Source organism: Papio anubis, chromosome 1, assembly GCF_008728515.1.
Source record: "Papio anubis isolate 15944 chromosome 1, Panubis1.0, whole genome shotgun sequence".
NCBI lineage: Eukaryota > Metazoa > Chordata > Mammalia > Primates > Cercopithecidae > Papio > Papio anubis.
In genome coordinates this window covers 164,014,068-164,034,136 of record NC_044976.1, presented here as the reverse complement: position 1 = coordinate 164,034,136, position 20,069 = coordinate 164,014,068, and the positions used below count along the sequence as shown (strand labels likewise).

The 20,069-nt window shown below is 37.8% G+C and overlaps 1 protein-coding gene across 11 annotated transcripts in view; it reads right to left on the bottom strand.

Moving 5' to 3' along the window:
- DENND1B (DENN domain containing 1B) overlaps positions 1-19,759 on the bottom strand; it is a 277,692-nt gene extending 257,933 nt beyond the window's left edge. For 4 of the 11 annotated variants that reach the window (XR_002520214.2, XR_002520210.2, XR_002520216.2 and 1 more), the window contains exons 1-2: positions 19,318-19,759; positions 16,540-16,604 (exon numbers count right to left, since the gene is read on the bottom strand). Coding sequence is in view for 8 of the 11 variants with exons in the window: in XM_017951054.3 (XP_017806543.1) it covers positions 16,540-16,604; positions 19,318-19,367 (115 nt within the window). In the remaining 3 variants the exon portion in view is untranslated. Of the gene's footprint in view, positions 1-16,539; positions 16,605-18,800; positions 19,152-19,317 lie in introns of those variants that run through there. The other 7 variants (XM_021933942.2, XM_021933941.2, XM_017951067.3 and 4 more) reach the window with 5 other exon arrangements.
- Between the last annotated feature and the right edge of the window lie 310 nt (positions 19,760-20,069).

Here is a 20,069-nt window from a genome sequence, read left to right as displayed (position 1 = left end):
CAATGGCATCAGACTAGTTCTTCATTAAGAGTACCAAGGATTATTCTACACATAGAGTCTAGGAAGGAAGAATTAAGGAATAGAATATTTTGATTAGCTAACAGACTGATAGAATTAATATATTCACCTGTTCCTCTGTGGATTTTAGTCTACCAGGCCAGACGCTGTTTGTTCCTAAATGTTTTTCCAACAATTAGAATATGCTTCCATTAGGCTGGGCATGGTGGCTCAGGCCTGTAATCCCAGCACTCTGGGAGGAGGAGGCGGGCAGATTACTTGAGGTCAGGAGTTCAAGACCAGCCTGGCCAACAAAGCGAAATCCCATCTCTACTAAAAATACAAAAATTAGCCGGGTGTGATGGCATGCACCTGTAATCCCAGCTACTCAGGAGGCTGAGGCAAGAGAATCACTTGAACCCAGGAGGCAGCAGTTACAGTGAGCCAAGATCGCGCCACCACACTCCAGACTGGGTGACAAAGCAAGTCTCCATCTCAAAAAAAAAAAAAAAAAAAAGAATACGCTTCCATTAAACAATTAAATTTATTATTTAGGGAAAACAATGGCATAAATAGCCAGACTTTCAGAAAAACATGGGTCACTAATAATAAACTAATAATAAATTTTATTCATTATCCCTTTTATTTAAAAAAATTCATTAAAACAGATGAACATTAGATACTTATGTGTAATAATTATCAGAACACATAATTAGAATTAATCATTATTAAAAAAATACTATGCATGAAAGGGAAAGAAATATTTGCATAAATATAATACATCTCTCATAATCCTTAATTTTTATTGCCATTGTGAAATTTTGCAATTCTCTCTCCTAGCTTTGGAGTCAGAAGCCCTCACTGATATACTGTGACACTATGCCATTATATATTAAATATATTTATATATATACACAGACACATACATGTATATAAAACAAAAGAATCTATTTCTTCTTGCAAGTGACAAAAGAGATGTATCTGCAGTTTGCTTAAATTATATTAAAAATAACCATCTATTTAAAAGCATAGTCATATAATTTATTATCTCTATTGATCATCACACGTTTACAGAAGAAAGAGGAGGAGGATCATAACTGTTCTCATTTTAAGACAAAGAAACAGGCTCAGAGTGGTTCAACTGGAACTCCAACCCCATTTCTAACTCCAATCTAACTCTAGAGTTCTGCCATCCTACCTAGCAGCATAAAACAACAGTGAACAAAAGCAGTGAATAAAAAGCCAGTCTCACCAAAGAAACCATAAAGAGAACATCCCAGCCTGTGCCTCTCTAATGGGTAAGAAGAAATAAGAACATATTGATCCCCTCAACCCTAGGAGACCCCAGGTCATTTACCTCCTATCATTGCATGAAGTCCATTTGCCCAGAAGTACCATACAAATATTGTCATTTTCTATGTGTTATAATATAACTAAAATTAAGAAACACTGTTATTGAGAACTCAGGAATCTACAGAAAGGTCTTACATAAATTTGACAAAATATAAACTTCATCAACATGATTAAATTACCTATAAAAAGGAGATTTATATCAATGACATAACAGAATCTTGCTTCAAGGATAATTTCTGGACTTAAATTTAGCATTCACTCAAGAAAGTTATATAGGAATTCAAATGTCACCAACAAGATAGCCTTGAATTTTCTGTATTTTTAAATCATTCACAAGCTGCAATACTTAGTTTTGGTTTACACAGACCTCACAACCAATTACACCATACCTCTCAACTAATATTTCTTTTGAGGACCCTACATTTGTGTAATATCATCTTTAATCTTAGCTTGTCATCATTCCTTCGAGGATATAAGCCCAATGTTATTTCTAGTCTAACAACTTTCAAGCTTAAAAATATTAGCTCTTAGAAGTTTGAAAACTTACCCATATATGGAATTTTCACTTTGCTGCTGAAGTTGTATATGTGAAAAATTTGGAAGAAAGGAGTGCTAAAGAAAAGTCACATTGTAATTTTCAACTCCTGTTTGACCTCTCTACATCTCACCAAATCTTTATATCGATGCTGTCAGATTTGATACTACAAACTTATTCTCTGCTAAATATCCTTTTCAAAGTCAAATTCACTAATCACAGTGCAAAATATGTTAGTGTCGTCTATCCTCCTCGTTGCTGACACTTCTGCAATATTAAAGAGGGGACTTGGAAGTTACTATGTGACCTTTCTTTAGCATTCCTATCTTCCAGATTGATCACATACATCACAATAGGAGGAAAGCTTTTTACTAACAATTTCCATTGAAGTGATCATACCTTTTTTCATACAGCTAACAACCACAACGCAGAAACCAAATAAGTTTATATCTACATGGTGCAATCTATGAAGCATTTTCATGCTATTATGTATTTGACTCTCATAACAATTAGAGATACGCAGTGCAAATATTCTACAAATGTGAAAAATGAAAGTAATAAAATGTAAAGGACTTGATCAAAGTCAGACATCTAACAAGTGATGAAGCCAGTACCAAGAACTATGTTTCAACTCTCGGTCCAGTATCTTTCCATTCCACCATGATGTCTAACAGGTAAACTATCTGTCTTATCTGTAAGAGGATTCCAGAGTTCAGGCTTTTAGAGAATCATGGCATCAAAATTATTACTCCTGTTCACCTTGAAACAGAGATTTAATTACCTATTCACAGTCCATCAAAGCATAAGTATTAGTTTTATTAGAATGTGTCTGTTGCATCTTATGATATTCTCTCTCCTTGTTTCTTCACTAAAAAGGAAAAGTTTCAAAGGGCACACTAATTAGAACAAGAAAAAGCACAACCTTTCCCAAAGAATAGAGAGTATTTCATTAAATTTTTTTTTTTTTTTTTTTTTTTTTTTTTTTTTTTTTTTTTTTTGAGATGGAGTCTCTCTCTATCGCCCAGGCTGGAGTACAGTGGGGTGATCTCGGCGCACTGCAACCTCCACCTTCCAGGTTCAAGCAATTCTCCTGCCTCAGCCTCCCAAATAGCTGGGGACTGCAGGTGCACACCACCACACCCGACTAACTTTTGTATTTTTTGGTGGAGACGGGGTTTCACATGTTGCCCAGGCTGGTCTTGAACTCCTGGCCTCATGTGATCTACCCACCTCAGCCTCCCAAAGTGCTGGGATTACAGGTATGAGCCACCACACCCGGCCTTACATACTTCTCTTAAAAATAAAAACTTTTTAAAAACCAAATAAAAGAAATTAATGTAAAATAATAAAAAGAAGCAAAATACAATTAAAAGTAAAATTAAAAACTAAAGAATTAAGCTAAAACATTTTAAAGTAATATAAAAATATTAAACATCTAATGAATGAAAAAATAGATGCCAAATACATTGAAGATAAAAGTGAAACAAGGCAGAAATACAAATTCCAAAATGAAAGTATCTGCACCACCTTCATGCAGATGAAGTCGCAAACTTTGGGCCAAGTTTCTGGTTACAGATCCCACAAGCAGAAGACAGGACCTTTGGTCTCCCCTTTATTTGCAGAAGATTCAACACTTACATCATTCTGGGTTAAAAATAAGTATGTGGGAGAAAGATATCTCTTAGAGAGCAGCAGATTATTCATCTCTTCCCCATAAACCAGGCAAAAGCACCCTCAATCTACTCTACTCAAACCCAGATTTTAAATTAAGTTTTAACTCAGAATGAGATTGAAAAATCCCTTAACAGTAATACATAATTTTTTGTTTTAAAATAAATGTAAAGGCTGGGCGCAGTGGCTCAAGCCTGTAATCCCAGCACTTTGGGAAGCCGAGACGGGCGGATCACAAGGTCAGGAGATCAAAACCATCCTGGCTAACATGGTGAAACCCGTCTCTACTAAAAAATACAAAAAACTAGCCGGGCGTGGTGGTGGGCATCTGTAGTCCCAGCTACTCGGGAGGCTGAGGCAGGAGAATGGCGTAAACCCGGGAGGCGGAGCTTGCAGTGAGCTGAGATCCAGCCACTGCACTCCAGCCTGGGCGGCAGAGCCAGACTCCGTCTCAAAAAAAAAAAAAAAATTGAATTATATGTTTAGTCTGTCATATATATTAAACACAGTGTAAATTATACATTTTTGAAGAACTAAGATACCCTGAAAATGTAAAGTGTAAGCCATCTTAAAATGTATAGGATGACTAGAAGGCAATTCTAATCTTGATGATGTAGAAGGCATTCCAGAAGTGTTCAGTGACTTCGAACATTTTTAATGCTTTCATCAATATTTTGAGTATATCACAAGAAAATAGCAGTAAGGGATGCAAGGTTTAAGGTAGAAAACTTGATATGAACACCATCTCCTTTCTTTCCATATCCATTTATAAACAAAATGATCATTGTTAATCTGGACAATTACTGAGGGAAATGAATCAAAAAATTACCAGCCAGGCATAGTGGCTCACACCTGTAATCCCAGCACTTTGGGAGGCTAAGACAGGCAGGCCACTTGAGTTCAGGAGTTCAACACCAGTCTGGGCAAAATAGCCAAACCCCATCTCTACAAAAATTAGCTGGGCATGGTGGCGTGTACCTGTAATCCCAGCTACTTGGGAGGCTGAGGTGGGAAGATCACGGTGAGCCCAAGAGGTGGAAGTTGCAGTGAGCCAAGATCATGCCACTGCACTTCAGCCTGGGCAACAGAGTGTGCCTTGTCTCAAAAAAAAAAAAAAAAAAAAATTACCAAAAGACTTTATAATCCCCCAAGAAGAGTAAATTGTTAGTCAATGGGTTTCGTAATAGGTTTTATAATGAATTTTAAACAGCTATATCAGCTCTATCAAAGGCAAAATTTAGAACAATGACATACATTAAACATTAGACTGTGGATTCATTTATGTCTTCAACTATTAAGCTAAAATGAGGCAAATATTTACAAATTAAAATGTTGTCTTTCAACTAGCATTCCATTTCAATATGTCCACTGTTTAGGGTATATATTCAATGTCCCTAACAAACACTACTGTAATCATTAAAAGTTGGAAGGTAGTATTTTCGTACATAACAGTTCTCAGCTTATTATTTCTTCTCTAACATGTCTAAACCTGTACATAGTGAACAGAACCAACACATAATCTTGATGAAATTGTGCTGCTCCTTATTGTCAGTGATTATTCTGTAGGTATTCATCAATAAAATCACACATTTCATAGTAAAACTAAGACTCAAAAACTTAGTTCTCAAGTCTTGAAGTAATAAGAACAAAAAAATTTTTAAAGACATTTTCTAAAAACCAAAAAAATTAACTTCATTAGCTGCTTATAATTATTAAATAGAAATTGCTCTTTTAATTTATATATGAGTAAAAATGAAGACCTTCAAAAATATTTTCTAAATATTATATTACTTCCTCTTTCAAATATCATATCTAAAATACCCTGGAATCTTGAAGGAAAAAAAGAATCCTTTCTGAACCACTCCCATCCAAGTTTAAGAGCACCTATAATTTTAATGCATAGACCTTGAGGACATATGATGTTCCCATGTATTAAAACACATTTGAACTTATTTGGGTTTCATTTGAACCATGTTTTCTGTATAAACATATAAGTTAATTTCAAATAAGTTATAATTAATTTGATGATAATCTTAAGAAAATAAAAGTCATCTAAGTTTTTATAACTACCCAGGTGATAAAATTTTAAAGGACTGCTTAATTCTAGTTAATAGTAAATTTGAATACTAAACACACCCTCATGCTGGTGCATTTCTGCTATCAAACCAAGATAAAATTATTTAATGAGTAATTTCTGGAATCATATATATCCGCAGAAGGCTATCAGATGAACTAAACTGGTTGTCGTGTGCTTTTCTTCAGATTCAAGTGATAATTAAGAAGGAACTGAAAAAGGAAAAGGTTCTATCTTGATCTTTACCAGTTCTGCCTACAAAGTTACAGTTTGTGGTTTTTCAACAGCTCTATTTAAAAAAAAAAAAAAAAAAAAGGGTTTTTTAAAATAAAATGCCCATTGCTTGTGATGACAAAAATCTGCAAGCTTTCAAAGTCCTTTATGTTCAAATTTTTTTTAAGATTTAAGAAACCTTCAATAAGTATTGATAATCAGAACCATCTTTTACTAATTTCACTTTAATAACAATATAACTTAGCAAGTAATCATTGAACACCATTCAAGTAATCCCCAAATCTGCAAAAGATTCAAAGAGGTACTTGTCCTTAAAAGCCTGAAATCCAGTAAACAACATAAATCAGGACAATAAAGACCGAGCACAAGATAGACTATAACTTCCACGAGACAGACTCCAAAAGGCTTATTAGTCAGCAACTTTTTTTTTTTTTTTCTTTTTTGAGACAGAGTCTCGCTCTGTCGCCCAGGCAGGAGTGCAGTGGCGTGATCTCGGCTCACTGCAAGCTCTGCCTCCCGGGTTCACGCCATTCTCCAGCCTCAGCCTCCTGAGTAGCTGAGACTACAGGCGCCCGCCACCATGCTTTTTAAATAAAATTGTATTGTGTTTATTTGAGGTGCCCAACATGATGAAATACATATAGGTAGTAAAATGGTTGCTATAGTGAAGTCAATTAACGCATCTATCATCTCACATACTTACCTCTTTGTGACAGGAGCAGCTAAAATCCATTTATTTAATAAAAATCCCTAATACAATACAATTTTATTAACTTTGGTCTTCATATTGCACATTGGATCTCTAGACTTGTCCATCCTATATATCTGCTATTTTGTATCCTTTGACCTACCTTGCCTCATTTCCTCTGCCCCCAACCATGGTAACCACCGTTTCATTCTCTATCTCTGTGTCTCTGAGTATTTAAAAATATATATTCTACATATAAGTGAGATCATGCAACATTGTTCTTCCTGGGTCTGATGTGTTTCATTTAGCATAATGTACTCCAGGCCCATCTATGTTATAGCAGACAGCATTATCTCCCCCTTTTTAAGGCTGAATAATATTCCATTGCACATATGTATACACACTACATTTTCTTCATCCATTCTTCTGCTGAACTATTATAAGACCCAGCCATTCCTCTTCTGGAAAAAAGATAAAATCACCACCTTGTAAGGACATCTACCAGCTTGGCAGTAGCTCACACCTGTAATCCAGCGCTTTGGGAGGCCAAGGCAGGAGGATTACTTGAGGTTAGGAGCTCAAGACCAGACTCCACAACAGAATGAGAACCATCTGTACAAAAAATGTAAAAATTAGCCAGACATGGTGACATATGCCTGTAGTACTGGCTACTCAGAAGACTGAGGCGGGAGGATCCCTTGAGCCCAGTTCGAGGCTGCAGTGAGTTATAATTTTGTCGCTTCTTTTTACATTTTTTCTTTAAATTTCTGAAGCTTCACTTTAACAAATCTTACCTGTTTAATACTGTAATTATACTTTTTTAAAAAAGAAAGGAATTTAGCAACAATTATTAAACCCATAATACCCTACACAATTTCCATTCCTTTTCTTTAAAATCCATCTGAGTACCTTTATCAGTTTAACAATTCAACAAATATTCACTGAGCACATATTACGGGTCAGACACTTTTAGGCTCTGAGTAAACAAAATTAAACGCAACAATCCCCTGCCAAGGCAAGTTACACTGTAGCAGAGAGATCCTTTATCTTCTTCATCAGATGCAACTATTTATACCAAAAGCAAATTACTCTTAATTAACCACACAAGATTTAGAATATGAAGTAAAACTCCAATTAACTTTAGAAAAAGATAACCACCTGACACCCAATTGTCTCTCCCTCTATTACCTCACAACTACCTCAAGATCTCCCCACTTCTCTACTGTTCCCTAAGCAATGAACCGAGTTAGGTGTCTTCTTCGTACTTCAGTGCTATATGCACTATACAACCTCTACCACAGCCTTTACTACTCTTATAATTATTGACTTGAAATTGACACTTCCCCTTCAAGAATGCCATCTTAATTGCATTTAATGTGTGCATGACACACAATTGGCACTCAGAAACACTCACTGAAGGAATGAGAGGGGTGAATACTTCCTATGGTGTTTAAGCTCTTCTTCTGATGTCTTTTAAGAATATCACAACAATTCTGATCAAGCCTAGAATCAGGGATTTGCTAAAATGAGTGGCTTTTTAAAGTTGCTGCAGAAGATTTCACTGCTATTAGAAAAACATGACTGTTCTAAAGGTAGCACAGCATAATTGTTAAGAGCTCAGGCTCTAGTACCAGAGACAAGTTCAAATCCTAGTCTTACCTCTTAAGTTTGTGTGCTTTGGGCAAGTTGCTGAACCTTTCTGAGCCTCAATTTCCTTATGTTTTGAAAAGAATAACAGTCTGTAAATTTCATAGTTGAAGTGAAGATAAATGGAAGATGTAGGCTCTTGGCACATTTTCTGACATATTATAAATGCCAAACAAATAGTTTCTATTACTCTTTATGTAGAACATCTAACTGAAAGCCTAATCAGAGAAAATAAATTGAAAAATAAGGTTCTGAAACCATGACATTATAGCTTTAGTTCATTAACTAGGCACTTTAAGCAACAAAAACAAGTCTTTATGAAGTTCACTGAATTAATACTCTGACTAAATATATACTTACTAAAGTTGTTAATCACAATTACAAGAGTATCAATACATATGGTGGAAAAATAGTAAAATGAAACCAGAATTTGGCAATTACAGGTACATTTGACCCTTAGTCAACACATCTTTCCATTAAAACATTGCTTCTCTTTAACTGATTTGAGTTTACAAAGTTTTCTTTAAAAATAAATGTTCCCTTAAAAATACATAATAAAAAATAAAAATAAATGTTTCCCTGAAGGCTGTCTATCAGTTGTTCACACCTCACTGTTAATTAATCAGATACATACTTTCAGTAACACCAATATACTTAAAAGAAATTGTTGAAAAGTGGTGAGAAGAGAAGAGGGGTAACCTTAGTGGAGCAGGCCTATATAATGCTCATTGTGAGAATTTTTACAGTCACCAGGCAGCATGATGATAATGACACCTACAAGGTGACAGCAGAGGGGATCCAGGAATTGTAAAAGGCATCAAAGCAATTCCCCCCACACTCCATGGGATTACACTAAGTGCTCTTTAAGGAAACTCAAGTTCTGTTACTCTACTTTTCTCTTATTCAACGTCATAAGAATTAGTACCCCAATCTCCTAAATAAATACTTCTAAAAGGCCAAGTCAGGACCACCTTTTAGCAAGTTCCCCCACAAGGCCAATGACTGACCTATCACAGAAACGTGAACCAAGACATTACTTTCTATAGATAAAATTAAATTACTACTTGAAATAAATCAAGAGTTTGAAAGTGGGAAAAGTTTTTCAATGTTAAACATTAAGCTTATTTCCAGGGAAGAAAGATTATTTTGGAAATGATTAAAAATCAAAGAGCTCAAATGTGATATTCTCATTGTTACCTAAAATACCATGGCCATCTGCGTAAAGCACTCTAAACATGTCTATTGCTAGTATTATATGAACACTTTAAAATGTATACTGTACACAGTAAATTATTATCCTCTAACTTGCAAATAAAACATGAAAATTTAGAGAAAAAGAATATATTATCTGAGCTTAAGAAAAATCTGAAAATGAGAGAATATTATCAAAAGCACATCAGGAACATATCACCTTGAAAGTCAAGAAAACAGTTATAAGAAAAAACCTGAACAAACTCGCACTGTGGCAACACAGCAGTGACCAAACAACAATCTTAAAGCATACCACTGTGAAATCCGCAGCAGAGGCCAAGCAGGCTCTCACATTTAACAGTGGAAATCACGAACATAAAAAACCAAGAGGTCACCTTAGATTAAAGTGGCAAAAATAAAGACCTGTAAACAAATGGAACTACCTAATGAGAAAGTGATAACCAAACCATTAAAATGTAAACTTTGCAACACACCTATGAAAGCAATAATCAACAAATATTGAACAGTGAAATTTGATTTGCTTTTTACACTTGCAGGCAGCTATGTGAAGGAGGATGTAATGCCCCAAGCCATATATAAAAGTAAATATATTCTCAACTATTTTCTATATAAATCAAGAAGGGCATAACCCAAGGACATGGTTCTGAAGAATCACATTACATTTTGTTCCTGGCTAGCAGTATAAAAGAATACAACAGTTTCATTTTTTTTTTTAATAGAGATGGGGGCCTCGCTATGTTGCCCAGCCTGGTTTTCATCTTCTGACCCCGAGGGATTCTCCCACCTCTTCCTCCCAAAGTGCTGGGGTTACAGATATCAGCCACCACGCCTGGTCACAGTTTCATTTTCTTCAACAATTTAGCTTATACAGTTTGGATTACTCTAATTTATCCTAGTGCATCTGAATTGAGAGAGACTCAGAGTTCTTAAATGAACACAAAGTTACAGCAAAAACAACAATCATGGTAACCACATTTTACTCAGACTTTTTCCATGTTGGACAAAAATGCAATACCTCCTAAACTACTTTATTATCTGTATGATTCATCAAGATTCTAAATGTTAGAGTTTTGTTGGGTTTTAGTAGGTATGAAAGGTTATAGATGGGTTTTAAGATAAATTCACAAACATTATATATAGCAACTGTTCTTATAAATCTTTTGGTATGAGGAGAGGAAAGGAGACATAAGCACTGAATGAAAAGAGCTTGAGGATGGGGTATTCCAAAATAGCCCATTCCAAGACATATATGGACTTCTATTTCTAATACCCCTGTACTGTCACATCAGCACACATTTAAAATAACTTCTACAGCAGTTCTCTGGGGATTAATTTAATCAATATTCATTTATTCAATGGCCAAGCATTAAGTTAGGTCCAATTTATTTTTATTTTTTATTTTTTAGAGACAGAGTCTCCCTCTGTCGCCTAGACTGGAATGCAGTGATACAATCTCAGCTCACTGCAATCTCTCTCCGCCTCCTGGGCTCAAGGGATTCTCCTGCTTCAGCCTCTCAAGCAGTTGGGACTATAGCCGCTTGATACCACACCCGCTAATTTTTGTATTTTTAGTAGAGACAGGGATTCCCCATGTTGGCCAGGCTGGTCTCAAACTCCTGACCTCAAACGATCTACCCGCCTCTGCCTCCCAAAGTGCTAGAATTACAGGTGTGAGCCACTGCACCCAGCCCCCGTTTCTTTTATTCATTCCATAAATATTCATTCAACATGTCAGATGTGTTAAGTTTTTTCTTAAGAATACAAATTAATAAGTTGTGATTCATGAAGAACTTACCTCAAGCAGGGCAAACATACATTTAGACATATCAATATGTCTCTAAATTACCATATTAAACATATCTATAAGAATATAATAAGTGCTAAAATAGCAAGCAGAAGCAAAATGTTGTAGAGTCTAGTGTACAGAGTATCACTATAGACGAAAAGTTACCAAACGCAAAAAAGTAAGTTTAGAAATACCTTTCTTGTGCAGGGCATGGAGGACACTAAGAATTCTTTGGCCTAAGGTTCTAATTTAACAAAAAAGCGAAAGGCAGTTAAACTGTTAACATAAGTTGCAGACAAGAAAAATTGATAATTCGATACTGGGTTGGATAGGCAAATCAAAGTAGAAAACTGGTAGCAAAGAAGAATTTGTTCCTAAGAGAAACTGTTCTAGGTAAAAAGAAAGGAATAAAGAAAACAAGACTTGCTAAAGATGTTTTAAAACTACTACTAAATAGCCAGAACTATTAGATCAAAGATTCACTAAATATGAAGATGCAAATCCTAAAAATGAAAAGTGATAGGGAGGGAAATGGGATGAGTTAGGGTCTGCAACCACAAAGAAAAAACTCAATAATTGTTTTAGGTGGGATTACATTGGATTCATTAATTTTAGGGAACACACTGTATTCCCATTTGGAAAAAATTACTTGTACCACATACAGCTTATACTCAAATATTTCCTCACATGATAAAACCACCTATACACATGAAGTCACTATGCAATGGGAGGCAACAGAGCAGTAGTTAAAATACAGACTCTGGACAGACTACCCTGGGCAAGTTTCATCATTTCTCTGTTCTTCATTCAGTTTCTTCATGTGCCAAATGGAAACAAGCACTTCCTATATCGTAAGATTTTTGTGAGGCTTAAATAGTTAGTACATGAAAAATACCCAGAATTGTGCCCAGCACAGAATAAATACGACATACTAGCTGCTGCAGCTGCTGCTCCTCCTCCTCCTTTTCCTCATCCTCCTCCTTTTCCTCATCCTCCTCCTTTTCCTCCTCCTTCTCCTCCTCCTCCCCCTACTACTGCTCCTATTACTACTTGGAATAAACCATCAACAAAATAAAAAAAGAGAAAGCTAAAGTACCAAGGCCTCTTCCCAGAAGAGAAATGCTTAGAGGCATCCCCAATCTTTTATTGAGGAAAAGTTACTTTTCATTTCCCTGAAGATTAAGTCACTTTGGGAAAGGTGGGGCAGTATGGTAACAATGACTTCTGTTAACAGAATTGAGGAGAGAGGCCATCACTGCTGGCTGTACTTCCCTGCCTGCTGGAAGGAAGACAGACAACAAAAAGAAGAACACTAGCAACTATCTTGGAGATCTACCAGGAAGAGCAATAAGATCTCAATTTTGGCACTTCACTCTTGGACAGCTGGAGCAGAAGTTACTGGGAGGTTGTTCTTCCAGGGTAACCTCCACTTAAAAAAAAAAAAAAAAAAAAAAAAGCCACAACCAGTCTGTCAGACACCACCAGAACAAATTCTACTAACACGTAGGGGACACTATGGGGAAATACTACCAACCCCTCTCATGGCATTGTTTTAGATTTGTAGAGTGCTCTATATGAAACTAACAAGCTATTTTCCAGAATGTTCTGAAATGTGTTGTTCTCAAAAAAAAAAAAAAAAAAAAAAATTCAACATTATGCCTCTGAAACAAGTACAAATAGCAGTAGATCAGATAAACATCACAATCTTACCAGAAGAGTTTTATCAAGTTATGTTTTAAAAGCTAATGTCATTTCACACTGTTAACTAACATTTAATTAACAACATGTCTCTGAAGATACTTATCTAAGTTATTCAGGATAAAGGAAAGCATTTAGACTTATCCATTAAAAATGAACAAGAGAAGCATGCCAAATAGCTTAACATAGTATCACCAATCTTAGTATAAACCAAATTTACTCTAAATATATTTTCTATTTGATCAGTCATCAAAAAATAAATATTCTGAGAGTTTTTTAACAAAGGCATTTTAATTGATTTCTCAACATCTACTCATTGCCAATTTAAATAAATCAATCACGATAGTCTTGCCACCCACTCCTCTACCTCTACCCTACCAGTGATAATTTCAGGAATTGTCAGGCCCATGCCAACTTAGGCTACCAGGATCTAAGGAAAGGCTTTCTAGGGGATTTGGAAAAAGAAACTTTCTGACTCTAAATAGAGAAATTTAAAGCCAGTGTCTGTCACCCCCCGAGTCACAAACAAAAAAGCAGAGTTCCAACTTCCACTGACAGTCTTATAACCACAAGGAATCTAACCCTCCAATGACACCATTACTGTGAGTGGCAGAAATGAGAAGCAGAAAGCACCTGGATGTTTGATGACTTCTTGTATGAACTATATCAAGTTTCTCTAGTTTCTCTATTATTTAAACCAACCTTATGTTTGTACTCCAAAGCAACCTAATTTATGCATTTTGTTTTCCAAGTCTATTACTATTTAAGAATTTCACCCATGCTCATTTAATGTTAGCAAAGAAAAAATTATCATACCTTAAACAAGCACATATCAGAGCCTCATTAAAACAAATAGGTACTAACAGTTAAATAGGAGGATTCCAATAACTTTTAAAATAATTTTCATATATTTTTCTATTTAAGATTTAGCTATAAAGTAGAACATTGATAAAATATTACAGAAACATCAATCTCTCAATTTGGCAAAAAAAAATTTATTTTCATAGCCCTCTTATAGTTATTGATTTTATTATTTATAGTTACTATTTTATCATTTATTATTTATTATAATTATTGATTATAGTTATTACTTGTTAGATCTTAAAATATTAGCCATGTTCATACTATTTAAGTCATAATAAAAGAAAGGTTACTGCTTCTTAACAGGTCTGAGTTTAGTCTTTTTAAATATCTTTAGAATTTTCTGCCAATTAGCCATATAGAATGGATTGTTTGCAGCCTGCAGAGAAGCCAACATTATTTAACCATTTATCATATTTACAACTTTACCAGGCTAGATATAAACTGTTAAAATACAAATAAAGATGTTTCTAAAAAATAGTGATTTAAATAACAACAGCAAAAAGACAAGGTATAATATTAAAGCAGGGCAGAAGCAGAAGATACAAACTGGAATAGCTAGTTCATGAAAAGTGGAAAAGAGGAAAAGAGGAAGAAGGGAGTAAACCACTCAAAAGTCTTTATAAAAAGGTCACAATCTCTCTGACATATGCATAGACTGGGTGTTATATAAGGCAAATTGATCTTTTAACAAGATCACTTTAAAACACATTTAAAATTAGAAAATCCATACTTTCCAAATGAAATTAGCTTGTTGTGTGATATATATATATGTATATGTATACATATATATATACACATATGTACGTGTGTGTATATATATACACATATACACTTTTTTTTTTTTTTTAAGACAGAGTCTCACTTGGTCACTCAGGCTGGAGTGTGGTGATGCTATCTCGGCTCACTGCAACCTCCACATCCCCGGTTCAAGTGATTCCCGTGCCTCAGCCTCCCCAGTAGCTGGGATTACAGGCATGGGCCACCATGCCTGCATAATTTTTGTATTTTTAGTAGAGATGGGGTTTCACCATATTGGTCAGGCTGGTCTCGAACTCCTGGCCTCAAATGATCTGTCCACCTCAGTCTCCAAAAGTACTGGGATTACAGGCGTGAGTCACTGTGCCACGCCTTTACAAACAGTATCAGATAAGCATTACTTCACACACCTTCAGTAATGTTATGGTAGGTATTTTTTAGATTAACTCATACCATAAACACACTATAGAACAGAATTAAACGGAGCTGAAAATATAATGTATCCATTTGAGTATTCATTCTACCTAATATATTCATTCTTCAAAGAGAACCTGGTTGGGCCTCAAAATAATGCAAATGGATAAACTTTACTACATACAGGACAATAAAAGATAACTTCATCAACCAGAAAAGGCTCCCTAAAACCTAGGATCACTCCTTGCCAATGGACAAACCTGACCACAGCTGCAGTTCAAACAGACCAGGAGTACAGTAGTAGGGCTGGTGGAGCCAACAATGTGTGACTTTATACTAAAATTAGCCATGCCCATTTCACCACGACTGGGTTGGGCTTCTCTATTTTAAGGTGTGTAGCTCCAAATTACTTGGGTATGTAATTGCTGGATAGTTTCTGAAGCTAAAAGTGTCAGCAGACTTTCTTCCAAGGCTTCAGGACCGCCAACCAGTCTCCACAAAACCCCTATGCTTAATCATCATGCTATCCAGGGTCTAAGCACACAGCAAGTAAAGACTATACTGTAAGTATCTAGAAAGACATAGCATGCAGGAACACATTAAAAGAAAATAGGTAAGGAAAGATATTCCTTATTCTTGTCTGCTAACTGTGCCCCCTACTACACACAAGCACAATATACAAAACGACAAAAGTGAAGGGAAATGATGAAAATCATGACATTAAACTACTATGCTCTCGTCTTTTCAGGAAATTGTACAGAACTGACAGCTGAAACCCTTCCAAGTAATTTCACAGTATTGTTTACCTCCCTCCAAAAGTGCTGTGCTATTGGAGTAAATTCAGCAGAAGGGGCTACTCAGTCTGCATTCTGCATTCTGAAAACAACAGAAGGGAAGCGGTGTAGCTTCCATTGGTACTAGCAGGAGAATGTGCACTAATGTTTAAAAAAATACACTAAATTTCCAAACATAAATGAAATAAAATGAAAAGACATGCCCTTTCACCAAAACTAATGATAACTTTATCAATGAATGGTGAAGTTGAGTTGTAAGTTATATGGGCTTAACAGACACCTGAAATTCAAGCTGCACAGATAACATTCATGATTTTTACAATCCCAGGGCAAAGACTTGACATCTATTTCATTACCAGCAACTTGAGACACTCAATGCAGGATACAAATTTAGTAGTATTATTTTCCTATTACTATCATGTTCCAGTAGCCCACAATATTAACACTTGCTTTGAGAGATTCAATCAATTATTTTAAGAATTAACAGAACAGGCCAGGCACAGTGGCTCACACCTGTAGTCCCAACACTTTGGGAGGGCAAGGTGGGTGGATCACTTGAGCCCAGGAGTTTGAAACTAGCTTGGGTAACATGGTGAAACCCCATCTCCACAAAAAATATACAAAAATTAGCTGAGCATGGTGGTGTGCATTGGTAGCTCCAGCTACTCGGGAGGCTGAGGTGGGAGGATCACTTGAGCCCAGAAAGCAGAGGTTGCGGTGAGCCCCGATCATGCCACTACACAGCCTGAGGAACAGAATGAAATCCTGTCAAAAAAAAGAGACCTTGTCAAATAACAGAACACAGAAGACACATACCTTCATTTTCAGAGGCATGACATTTCACTTTCAACACCAAGTCAAAGGTTCTGTCTGGATTTGCCCTAAAAGGAAAAAGTTTAAATTAATTTCCTATGACAAATGAACATCTCTACGAAATTTGTATTTTAATTCTAAAACTAATCTTATTTTTGACTCAATACATTTAATGTGACTATATTACTACAGTATAGTAGAAATAACAATGCAAGTGTTTTCTCAATTGAGCAATTTAAAAGAGCTGAGACTTAGGAATTCTGAAACTTGGGGCAAAGCATTTAACCTCTGAGACTGTTTTCCCTTACCTATGAGGTGCCTTGTCCACTTCACAGAATAACAGTGAGGATTATAAATCAAATAGCATATGTACAAGTACTTCATAAGTACTAAGTGCTACAAAAATGCAAAGTATTGATTTTATCTTATTGGATCAAATTTAAAAGCCAGAGTGTCCTTAAGTGTCATTATACGCTACCAACAGAGTTTGACACAGGCTCTCAGGTTCTCTCCAAAGGACATGCAATGTAAGTGTAAATGATGAATACATGGTCCCACCTGCCAAGTTCTAGATCACCATAAAACATTTATAATGCTCCATGAATGTGATACGTTGCATGTACTTTTCTTGAAATGTATTTACTGTACTTAAGCATATTTAAAGTAGCAAACTATATGTAACTCTGAGGTTAACAAAATAAAAAGTCTTCGTTTTATCTATTATCTTTGGAGAAACTAGCCATCTGCTTCCATGTTAGATTTCCCCACTAGAAACTATAAGTTTGCTTTGCTTAATTCAGAAGTGATTGACTTTTTTACTAACTTGCCATATTAGCAAAATTTCAAAGCAACATTGGTTCCATTTCAAAAAGTGAACTGAAATCTACTGAAACACTTTTTCTTCATAACATTGCTGTTCAAATCCCTCGTTCCATCATAAGGTAAAAGATTATGTCTGGTACCACAATGGCCAATGTGTTAATATCTGTTATTCCTGCTAACAAGACCTTAGTGCCTTTGTACATTGGCTGTATTTAATATGTACTTCCTTCAAGAAATGAATGCCAGCTCTGACTTTAAAAAAAAAAAAAATCTTTTTTTTAAAGGTTTTCTTATAAGATATGAATCTGGAAACATAGGAAGTGACAAGACATATAAATTAACTTGCAAATATACATTTTCTCAGCCTTCCCACAATTAACGTGTTTCAATGGGAATAATCTGGGCTCAGATGACTTCCTCCCTCTTAAAACAATTAATGTCAAGAAGCATACTATTTTTACTCACTTATCCTGCCCACTATGATGTCAAACACACTGAAGAAAATAATTCTATTACATAATTTCCCTCTTTCCCTAATATTCTTTAGACTCTCTCTTAGGTGTAAAAGTTAAATATTGACTCAGTTTTACTGCTGTGAAATTCAAACGGCCTTTCACAATAACACAAATATACATGGTATTATTTTAAACTTTGTGAGAAGGAGGTAGTAAAGGGTGGGTAAGCGAAGTAAGAAGGAATTCTTTACAAAGTTAAGTTTCAGAAGAAAAATACAGAACTCATGCCTGTAAGATACCTAGAAACATAATCACCTCCGTTATTAAAATTGCTTTTTCCCTAATCTCCTGAAGCAAAATAGTCGTTGATAAATACTCTAGCGCACACATAAAAACACCCTAATTGGATACCGTTCTGCAAGAACCATGCATCTACAGTGCCTGCATAAAGAAACACCAGAGACCAATCTAATTTTATAAGCAGAATCACAAGAAAACATCCAAGACAAAACTAACAGACTTAAGAAAAAACCGGTTATATTAATGCTAAGAGAGCACTCGGAATAATAACCTCTTAACCTCAACGCCGACTCCCTCCCGGACACCACACGCACACAGGCAGCCCTAGGAGAGTCACATCTGACACACTCAGGGGAAGCACGAGAACCCCTCAGCGGCGGTGTCAGAGGCCGCCCGGCCTCCCCCTGTCCCCCGAAAGGCGGGCGTCGACAAGGCGCTAGTGGCCACTCAGAGAGGAGCCGCGCCAACCCCGCGGGGCCGGCGACGCAGGGCGGGCAGGCTTTGCGGCCTAGCGCCGTCCCGCCGGCCGGCCAGAGGCTTGGGGGCCGAACGGCACCCCCAGTCCGCCCGGCCAACCTCTGCCGCCCTGGGAGCCGGTTGAGCGCGGAGGCGCTGAGGAGCCGAGCTGGCCTGGGAGGGGCAGCCGAGGGACGCCCGCCCCCGACGCGCCCGGGCCCCCCCACTCACTTGATCCTGCAGTCCATGGTTACATGTCGGTGTGGGGCTGTCCGTCCGGCCCCCGCGCGCTGGCCTGGAAGCCGGCAGCCCGGCCGCGCGAGGGTCGCGCCGCCCCCGCCCACGCCGGCGGCCCCACCGGGAAGGAGGCTACTCACAGCAGCGGCGGCGGCGGGCCCATGTCGGCTGCGCCCCCGGCACTTCCCCGCCTCCCACCCCACCCACCAGAGCCTTTCTGTGACAGCAGCGGCGGCGTGGCCGCCGCCCCCGTCTCCGCCGGTAGCCGCCACCAAAGCTGAGGCCTTTCAGTTCCTGCGACCGGGGCCGCCCGCTGCGGCTCCTGCACCTTCTGCAAATCAGGAAGTCGCCGGGAGGGGGAAGGGGCGCGCGGGGACGCGCCCGGCGGCTTCACCTGGGCCGTGCAGCTCGCAAGTCGGAGACTGTAGAGGAGGCGGGGGCCAGGTCCCCGTGCCCGGGCGGCCAGAGGGTGCAGGGGGAGCGCTAGTGCCTGCCGGTATGGCCCACGTACCGCTTTGCCACCGAGACAGAAAGGCAAGGTGCCCCCTGTGTCCTCAGCATGAACCAACCGGCTTCCTTTCTGGGTCCAGTCCAGATTCCAGGGCGTCGGGGCTGCAACCCCACAAAGGGCTAAGTACCTGGAAAAGTACCTCGACCTGCAGTGTTTCCCACACACGTACACACAGACTTGGGTTCCTTTCATTACATACTGCAAATTCAGAGCTCAAATTGATGCCCCTGGCTCTTGCGTCACTCCAGCTGTGGCCTGGTTACAGCTCTCTGAAATCCAGAGCTACCCCCTCCTGATTCAGGAATGTTCAGACATGTGCACCTGCTGAATAGCCCTGTCAAGTAGCCAAATGGTAGTGCCCCACTTGCCTGCACATGTGGGAGGCAGACATTCCTGTACCACAGACTGCAGTAATAACCAAGGACCAACTTTTGAACACACGTACATAGTCGCAGGCCTCATAGACTGGCAGTTTAGGCGGGTTCAGGGAGGGCACCACTGAATAAGCGTGGGAGGGGCTGATTTACACAGCCCTAAAGCGTATGTGAAGCAGGTTACGTGCACTCTCACCCAGTATGTGCCGTAGGTGTGTGATAGATACTTTCATCAACATTTTACAGATGAAGAAACCAGAGAGTAATGGCAAAGCTGGAGTTCACACCAGGTCTATCTGATGCTGATTATTTACTTCTACCTCATATTGCCTGTCTTCCTCCACTGCTGTCTCATATTTAGGATCTACTGAGAAAGGT